This window comes from Gymnoscopelus microlampas, assembly GCF_963454915.1.
Source record: "Gymnoscopelus microlampas genome assembly, chromosome: 3".
Lineage (NCBI taxonomy): Eukaryota > Metazoa > Chordata > Actinopteri > Myctophiformes > Myctophidae > Gymnoscopelus > Gymnoscopelus microlampas.
In genome coordinates this window covers 9,138,519-9,148,518 of record NC_139940.1, presented here as the reverse complement: position 1 = coordinate 9,148,518, position 10,000 = coordinate 9,138,519, and the positions used below count along the sequence as shown (strand labels likewise).

Here is a 10,000-nt window from a genome sequence, read left to right as displayed (position 1 = left end):
AATAAGTGTCAGTAGTCATAGTTCAGGAGGTGAGCCAACATGGTAATAAGTGTCAGTAGTCATAGTTCAGGAGGTGAGCCAACATGGTAATAAGTGTCAGTAGTCATAGTTCAGGAGGTGAGCCAACATGGTAATAAGTATCAGTAGTCATAGTTCAGGGGGTGAGCCAACATGGTAATAAGTGTCAGTAGTCATAGTTCAGGAGGTGAGCCAACATGGTAGTAAGAGTCAGTAGTCATAGTTCAGGGGGTGAGCCAACATGGTAATAAGTGTCAGTAGTCATAGTTCAGGAGGTGAGCCAACATGGTAATAAGTGTCAGTAGTCATAGTTCAGGAGGTGAGCCAACATGGTAATAAGTGTCAGTAGTCATAGTTCAGGAGGTGAGCCAACATGGTAATTAATGTCAGTAGTCATAGTTCCAGGAGGTGAGCCAACATGCTAATAAGTGTCAGTAGTTATAGTTCAGGGGGTGAGCCAACATGGTAATTAGTGTCAGTAGTCATAGTTCAGGAGGTGAGCCAACATGGTAATAAGTGTCAGTAGTCATAGTTCAGGAGGTGAGCCAACATGGTAATAAGTGTCAGTAGTCATAGTTCAGGAGGTGAGCCAACATGGTAATAAGTGTCAGTAGTCATAGTTCAGGAGGTGAGCCAACATGGTAATAAGTGTCAGTACTGTAGTAATGGTCCATGGTGAGACTGGTATTAATAGATGCAGTAATTAGCCAGCATTTCTTAACAAGGCCTTTGTTCCCAGAGAGGTCGTCTTAGAACAAGAACAGATTGCTTTTTAATTTGAACTACAGGGGATTATATAATATGCATGGAATGTGTGTGTGTGTGTGTGTGTGTGTGTGTGTGTGTGTGTGTGTGTGTGTGTGTGTGTGTGTGTGTGTGTGTGTGTGTGTGTGTGTGTGTGTGTGTGTGTGTGTGTGTGTGTGTGTGTGTGTGTATTGTAATTGTGTTTGTTGTTGTTTATTGTAAGCTTGTTGATTCTCTGCAGGGTAAGCAGTAATTAGTTTGGATGATTTGTTTAAAGGTCAGAGTATTTGACATTTACTCTCTCGTTTCTCCTTAACAACTTGTTAGTACACCTGTGTGTGTGTGTGTGTGTGTGTGTGTGTGTGAGAGAGAGAGAGAGAGAGAGAGAGAGAGAGAGAGAGAGAGAGAGAGAGAGAGAGAGAGAGAGAGAGAGAGAGAGAGAGAGAGAGAGAGAGAGAGAGAGAGAGAGAGAGAGAGAGAGAGAGAGAGAGAGAGAGAGAGAGAGAGAGAGAGAGAGAGAGAGAGAGCAGGGATCAGGTAATGTTATTAATAATAATAGTAATAATAACTTTTCACAACATTGTGGTAATTATAGGCGCGGCTGTGCGTGTAGATGTTTATGCGTCTGTGTTTGTGTAAATTGTCACTACAATTATCCTGGTGACGAGAGAAAGTTTGATCCTATATTAAAATTCCACAAACGTAACATCCGGACTTGCGAGGCGCACCATTGCTCCGCAACCAAACTTGGCACAAACACTGTTCAGGGGTCTGCCATGACAATAGTCACACCGGGGGCCACAGGCCCCTGGACAGCTGCTACAGATACTTCAGAACCATGGACAGCAGCTGCAGTTACTTCAGAACCATGGACAGCAGCTACAGTTACTTCAGAACCATGGACAGCAGCTGCAGTTACTTCAGAACCATGGACAGCAGCTGCAGTTACTTCAGAACCATGGACAGCAGCTACAGTTACTTCAGAACCATGGACAGCAGCTACAGTTACTTCAGAACCATGGACAGCAGCTACAGTTACTTCAGAACCATGGACAGCAGCTGCAGTTACTTCAGAACCATGGACAGCAGCTTCAGTTCTTTCAGAACCATGGACAGCAGCCGCAGATATCTCTGCTATGTCCACAATTTCTTTCTCTCTCTCTCTCTCTCTCTCTCTCTCTCTCTCTCTCTCTCTCTCTCCCTCTCTTTATTTTATACTTTGTACACATTTATACAAAGGCCACCATTGCTCTAATCTGCACCAAATGTGCCACAGAAATGACATAAATGGTATTTGTAAAAGTTCTGTCCTAAAATCAATTCTTGTCCTCACAAGTAGACTGATACAAACGTGTGTGTGTGTGTGTGTGTGTGTGTGTGTGTGTGTGTGTGTGTGTGTGTGTGTGTGTGTGTGTGTGTGTGTGTGTGTGTGTGTGTGTGTGTGTGTGTGTGTGTAGGATCGTCTGTACTATGTGATGGAGTATGTGAATGGAGGTGACCTGATGTTCCACATCCAGATGGTGGGCAAGTTCAAAGAGCCACACGCAGCGTAAGCACGCATGCACACGCACACGCACACACACACACACACACACACACACACACACACACACACACACAGACACACACACACACACACACACACACACACACACACACACACACACACACACACACACACACACACACACACACACACACACACACACACACACACACACACATCTTTTGACATCTCTCTCTCTTTGTCTTCAGTCGTTCCCTCCTGAGGCACCAGTGGTGTGGAAAGTAACTAAGTACATGTACTCTAGTTCTATACTTTAGTACAACGTTGTGACACTTTTACTTTACTGGTGCATTTCCATTCCTACTTCTTCATGCTTCTATACTCCACTACATGTCAGAGGATGGAAATACTCACAAAAAGCAAAAGTATCTCAAAAGTTTACACAAATACAGTACTTTAGTAAAATACTTAAACACCACTGGCCTCCCCCATATTGTCGCCTGTTCCCTCTGTGTGTCTATCTCTCTCTCCCTCCATCCGTCTGTGCGAACCATCGCCTTTGATCAATCGTCTAAAACTAATTCTTATCCACCATCGTGTTCATTTCTCATTTCCTCTCTCCCTCTCTCTCTCTCTCTCCTTTCATCTCTTTCATCCGTGTAGTTGCTGCTGTCCTTCATTCCCCTCTCCAGCGGTGCTCTCTCTCCCTCTGGGTGCTTGTCCCCATCACTCCTTCATTAAGTGTGCCCCCCCCCTCCCCCCTCCTGTTACATCTTTTTAGATAGTTTCTTTCTCTGACCGATAAAAGGCACTCTGCAGAGATCTATCTATCTATCTATCTATCTATCTATCTATCTATCTGTCTGTCTGTCTGTCTGTCTGTCTGTCTGTCTGTCTGTCTGTCTGTCTGTCTGTCTGTCTGTCTGTCAGTCAGTCTGTCATTCCATCTACTGTATCTAATATGTATATTACTGGCAGATTATTAGATTAACAGTATTGCAGAGCTGGATGATACATTGATTTAATATAAAAAACGTACCCCCTATTTCTCTCGTAGATCAGCTATCTTTGTTATTTTTTGAAAAATGTGTGTCGTTATGTTTTACAATAATGACATGTCCAAAATAGGGCTGTCAGGTTGAAAGTGGTTCATATTGTAATAACTAGATATTAGATGATTCTTGGTCTTAAATACTGCGCTCAAGTACAATCATGAAATGAAAAAACGAATGCCTCTAACTGTTTGGTCATTATATCCTAAGTACTAATGATCGTTTTTCAAAATTTTACTGTGGGTTAATATCCCAAAGAACCTATGCCTGCTGTCTGAAGCCGTAGACAGACTCTCCATTACTCTCCACTGAGGTTTTTTACTGCATGCGTCGTGTGTGAGAGAGAGAGAAAGAGAGATGCCTTAGATGTCAGTTGAGAAGGCTACATCGCGGTTGAATGCGAGGTGTTGCCCGCATAAAGTTTACATTGGACAGCAAAGTTATTATCTTTTGACTGACACAAACTCAGAATTATGACAATACCTCCAAGTGTAGAAAGTATGCTTTTACGCGCTGTACTTCATTTTGAGCCACACACTTACGCATGCTGGGCTGTTTTCAGCAGCGCACAGACACATTGCTCAGACGAAATACAATACTTAGAGGTTAGGTTTATGGGTTCGGGTTGGAGTTATTATAAACACAGTTGTCATTTTTATTTAGAGGGGGCGAGTTCGCTTTTCCAGGTTTCGAGCTGACAGGGAAATGCAAAGGATCCCATTAACTAGAACAACGACGCATCGATCTCCAGGTGGTCTGCCTAGGGGAGAACGGGTGAGAGCGGTCAATTCAGACAAAAATGTACATCCAGGAGGGTATAAAGGTGCCTAAATTTCGTATTTAGAAAACTTTTCAGATGAAAAAAAGATCATTTGGATTTAATATTCAGGCCTGCTTCTCTCTCAATAAATGTGCTCCTGTACCGTGCACTCTGGCAGTGTGCGGGCGTATTATTTTATTATTGATTGAATATTTAAGGAAAAGTCATGGAAGCGGAACCTTCTGAGAGCGTCACGAGCAAACAAAATCGACCTAAAATCTCAAAACCGGTCAGGCTGACCGCTTAGACACAGAGTGTTAAATACCACTATATCTGGCGAATACCACGCTGTTGCTTCTACACCTGAGGGGTTTTTGGGTATTTGTCCAAGATTAGCTGCCTGTACTTTTATTACAGTACCTTGTAAATATTTGTCTCCTTGTATTGTATCTCTTATGTGGACATACATACATTACATTACTAAAATGTCTCTGCATCAATGTTATGATGAATAATCTGTATCACCCCTCCCCCCCCTCTCTCTCTCTCTCTCTCTCTCTCTCTCTCTGTTAGGTTCTATGCTGCGGAGATAGCGGTGGGTCTGTTCTTCCTTCACAATAAGAGCATCATCTACAGGTTAGTGTTGCAGATCCATCATGAGTCTCTAAAAGATCCATGATTTATAACTCCATCTGCCTGTGTGTGTGTGTGTGTGTGTGTGTGTGTGTGTGTGTGTGTGTGTGTGTGTGTGTGTGTGTGTGTGTGTGTGTGTGCGTGCGTGCGTGCGTGCGTGCGTGCGTGCGTGCGTGCGTGCGTGCGCGATGTTCTTACTTCTAAGTTGTAAACATTTATCTGAGACTCATATTTTTCCTGTCAGGCAGAAACCTCGTATTCCCATATTTCAACTTTCAATGTTTCCACACAAAAGTAGCAAAAATAGCAGATCTACAAGCTCACAACGGTAGTGGAAAACAAAAGTATAATCAAAAAAACTGTTTGGGACGTATAAGGTTTCTCTTTCCGCCAGAGACGATATGTTTTTGAGACGTCCTTCCTTTCATTATGATCCTTATAGTCAGAAGAACGTCAATCAAAGTTTCAGGTGGGGGGCCGATTGGGGAAATGATGTTTGTTTTTTGACCTTATCCTCCATCTGTCCGTCTGTCCATCTCTCCCTCCCTCCCTCCCTCTCAGGGACCTGAAGCTGGACAACGTGCTGCTGGATGCTGAGGGCCACATAAAGATAGCAGACTTTGGGATGTGCAGGGAGGGCATGTTTGAAGGAGACACCACGCGCACCTTCTGCGGCACGCCGGACTACATCGCCCCTGAGGTACCGCTCACTTCCCGCTACCGCAGTGCTTCTCAAACTTTTTGCTTTTGTTTTGGCTTTTTACCCATAGACCGCCTATCTTTCTATATCCAGTCCGAAATGCTAACGGAAATGAATGCTATTGGCTGCAACCGCAGCGAGGGCGTGTCTTTACTCGGTAGAACCAGTAGAAACCCTAAAAACATAGGCTTACTTTATCATTCATTTTAAAATGAATGGGACCATAATTTTGATTTTAAAAAGACTTTAAACTCGCAACTGAAAACATAAAGTGTTTATGAAAAGGTTTACTATGGTAATAAAATCAAGTGTAAACCTCATTGACCTCATAGTCCTGTTAATAATATTCTACCAAACAATTGCTCACAGTTTCTGAGGTATTATTATTATTTTTTTAATGATGATGATGATGGAATGCAGGACACTGGAACACTGCATCGCTAAATGGACACAAGTTATCTGCAACAGTAAGATATTATAAAATACACACGTTGCCACATTACAGCCACACTGGCAGCAACAGTAAACATGCAGAGTGACATAATTATGTTCAGCTCGTATAGACCCGTTAACAGACGACGTCACACTGGCTCCAAACGTCACACTGGCTCCAAATGAAACCCATTCTGTCAGGTCTCGCTAGGACGCGCCTCACTAGCCAACACACAAGAGGGGGTTGGAGGTGTGCTGAAACCAGCGCACCCCAAAACAACAGGTTGAGAATTGATTGCATGAAACAATCACCTGTGCATCCAGTCTCAATGTTGGAGAACAAATAATTGGTCTATTTTTATCATGTCTAATATAAGCCCAGTTAATGGTTGGGCGGGAGGAAGTGCCATATATCGTATCGTATCGATGTCGTGAGCCCAATATCGTATCGTATCGTTTCATGAAATGAGTGTATCGGCACACCCCTAGTGACAACACACAAATGTGTGTGGGGAGGAATCAATCGGCATAACGACTAAATTGGGGAGAAAAGGCTGTAAAAAGCTAAAGAAAATGTAAAGTTACATAGTGCAGCTTTAATATTGAACTGCGTAGCTAAACAATTAGTGTTCAATGTGAATGCACCTCAACGACCACATAATGTACTGTGTTGTAAAGACAACGTGGAACTAATTTATAATCTGTGTAATGAAATCCACACATGTGAAAAGCTGGGGGTTTTTTTCGTGGCTAAAGTCTTAGTTACACCAGCGTTGTTGTTGTTGTTATGAAGCATTTTATATTAACCCTTAAAGACCGGGAACGCATCTGTGTGCCATTTTCAGATTTCTTTGGCTATTCAAAAATAGCAGATCTACAAGCTCATAGCGCGGCACCGAAAAAAATGACACACAGATGCGCTCCCGGTCTTATTGGATTAATAGGAAATGTGTTTTCACGCTATTTCCATTTGGTAAAGGAGCCAGACTGGTAGGAAGAGAAGCTTTGGTGAGACTACAAGTGGGTGGTTTTCTTATAGTCAGCGCCAGACTTTATAATGAGCTGTAGTGATGTGTCCACAGAAATAATAGCTTATTAAAACATGAATGCAGTGGTTCTCAAAGTATAAAAGGGTCCCCAGCTAAATTAATATAGCATAAAAATTCAAGTTCAACCACTTTAACCTATAGATCAGCTATTAAAATAGCCAATCTATGAGCTCCTAGCTTGTCCAAATACTGTATACATTTTGGGGTCCTTGACCTGAAAGAGTTTGAAAACCTCTGCATTCACAATAACTGCACAGTTTTTGGAAGGAAAAGAAAATGAGGATATATAACTTTAATATGGTTACCCCATTATCTAAGGAAATAGACATTTGACACTTCAACTTCAAAGGTCAGTGGTGATGGAAAGGAGTGAGATCCACACACCAGAAAAGGTTTTGCCCATAAATCACAGTAAAAAGAAAACATTACATTATTGTCCCACACTGTTCCCACTACAGAGAGGTCAGGAGATAAAAGGCATTTACTTTACTCAACTTAACCCATTAAAACCGGGAACGCATCTGCGTAACCACTTCAACCATTGTTTTATATTATTTTATACTTCGGCTATTCAAAAATAGCAGATATAGCTACAGCACCGAGTGCTGCGCTATAAGCTTGTAGATCTGCTATTTTCTTTTTTTAATCATGAAAATTTGAGCAAATCTTGAATAATATATATTTTTCAAAGAGAACATTTTTAACTCAAATCTTCGCTTCTGGGGGATCCCTGGAACAATATATTTTGAGATGGGGTTGGTGGCCAAATAGATATCATTTTGTGGGTCCTTGACATGAAACCGTTTGAGAACCACTCATATAGGCCTAGATACATACTTTTTTTTAAAAAAACTGTAGGATTTACAGATGTGCCATTTGAAAACTTCAAATGTCCTGCCATCGCCAAGACAGTAAATTTTCAGGGGATTCCCAGGGCAATAAGAGGGACAAAGAAGGGCATTTAAAATGCTGAATTATTTTGATGATCACTGCTTTTATGATGCTAATTAATTTGAGCAACTGGTCAAGGACCTCTTCAAATCACCTTTCGCCTCATAATGCGTCTGACACCTTCTTCAACACACATTCTTTTGTTCTCATGTATATGGATGTCTGTTGAAGGGAAAAACGGGGGTGTGTAGTGACAACTTCTTTTCAGGGGCAAAACAGTGCATTTTTAAGGGCAGAACAGGGAGGGAAAAATGCATTTTCAGGGCACTTTCAGGGAAAGAACAGTAACGTGTGAAGTTTTGAAGTGGCACATCTGTAGAATACATTTGTAGAATTTGAGTTACAAATGTTTGCTTTAAAATATATATATTCAAAGATTTGCGCAAATAGCAGATCTACAAGCTCGTAGCGCGGCACTACGAGCTTATATATCTGCTATTTTTGAATAGCCAACGTATACAACAATGGTTATAGGTCAAATCTAAAAAGACACTGTATATGCGTTCCCGGTCTTAATGGGTTAAAGTGCTAATGTATTCACTGCTCATATTCTGTGCCAGCCAGCAGTGGATGGTATGGGAGAAGTGGGCCGTATGAAATGTGCACTGAGCTGGTGCCACCAGTGGACACGTCTGATTACATCATGGAAGAGTTACCAAAGGCCTGGCATTGTTTGTGACATGTCCATTGAGCAGCACGGAGAATTGAACCCTTAACCCTGACAGTGCTTTTAGCCGGTGGTGGAAAGTTACTAAGTGCATTTACTCAAGAAATTACACTTAAGTACTACTTTAAGGTTGTTGGGTTTCTTTCTGTACATTACGTTACATTATATTACGGTCATTTAGCAGACGCTTTTATCCAAAGCGTCTTATAATAAATGCATTCAACATAGGTGGGGAACAAAACTATTAATCACCAGAAGTCTTAAGTGCATTCTCTTCTAAAACAAGCAACTAAGAGTATACCTAGCGCTAAGGTAAAAGTGCAATATATCAGCTACCTACTTTCTTAAACAGATGAGACAAATAGGAAAATCAAATGAGCAAGAGCTAAATAAACAACAACTGGAGTATTTCCAATTTTCAATACTTTTACTTCTACTCCACTACATCTCAGAGGCAAATACTGTACTTTTACTCCACTAAAATTATTTGAAAACTTGAGTTACTAGTTACTTTGTAGATTTGGATTATTATTACAAAACAAACATTGACCATTTCAGCCCTATATACATAGGCTATTTGATAATAGCTGATCTACAAGCTCACAACGCATCACATTGCGTTTGCACATCAACTTGAAATGGGACATTTCTGAGTACTTTTACTGTTGCTACTTTAAGTGCATTTTGATGCCAATACTACTTTTAGTCTTTTACTTAAGTAAATTTTGAAAACCGAACTTCTACTTCCATCACTGCACAGTGGAATAGCTACCATTGTTTGTGACATGGCCTTTGAGCAGCACAGGGATTATTATTATAATGATAAAAATTTAGAATTTGTTAACACAAATCTTCTCTTCAGGGGGGTCCCTGCCTCAAAACATTTTCAGATGGGGGGGGGGGGGGTCCATGGCACGAAAACGTTTGAGAACTACTGAGAACTACTGGTTCTCTCTCATGTGTCCTCTGTACTGCTGGAGGATTCCACCTGTTTGTTAGCCTGCAGCGCTCCTCTCTTCTCTGACCTTGTCAGCCATCTCTGAATAATTAACTTCACGTGATTAAATTAGTGCAGGTGTGCGTGCATGCGAGTGTGTGCGCGGGCGCGCGCGCGTGCGGGTGCGTGTGCGTGTGTGTGTGTGTGTGTGTGTGTGTGTGTGTGTGTGTGTGTGTGTGTGTGTGTGTGTGTGTGTTTGCATGCGTGCGTGCCTATGCACGCTATCGTTAGGAATTATCAATGTCAAGTAGAAACCAGCTATCCATTTCTTTGCCTTTTAAACATAAATGTTATTCTGCTGACAGCTGCAGTGTACACACACTGTTGATGCTGTACGCCTCATTAATAAATCCATGAAGACAAGTCGTTCTATATACCCTTATATCATCAGCTTTTTTCCCCATTTTCTAGTACTGCATAGTACTGGTTGATTTCTTTGATTACAATCTATAAGTACACTGGATACATGTGCACTGAATGAAAGTGCACT

The 10,000-nt window shown here is 41.6% G+C and overlaps 1 protein-coding gene across 1 annotated transcript in view; it reads left to right on the top strand.

Annotated features, from left to right (window-relative positions):
* The window catches only part of prkcg (protein kinase C, gamma), a gene marked incomplete at both ends in the record, with an annotated part of 79,080 nt that overhangs the window by 57,267 nt on the left and 11,813 nt on the right, over positions 1-10,000 (top strand). The window contains 3 exon segments of the mRNA XM_084052186.1: positions 2,220-2,311; positions 4,655-4,717; positions 5,276-5,414. Coding sequence (XP_083908312.1) covers positions 2,220-2,311; positions 4,655-4,717; positions 5,276-5,414 — 294 coding nt within the window.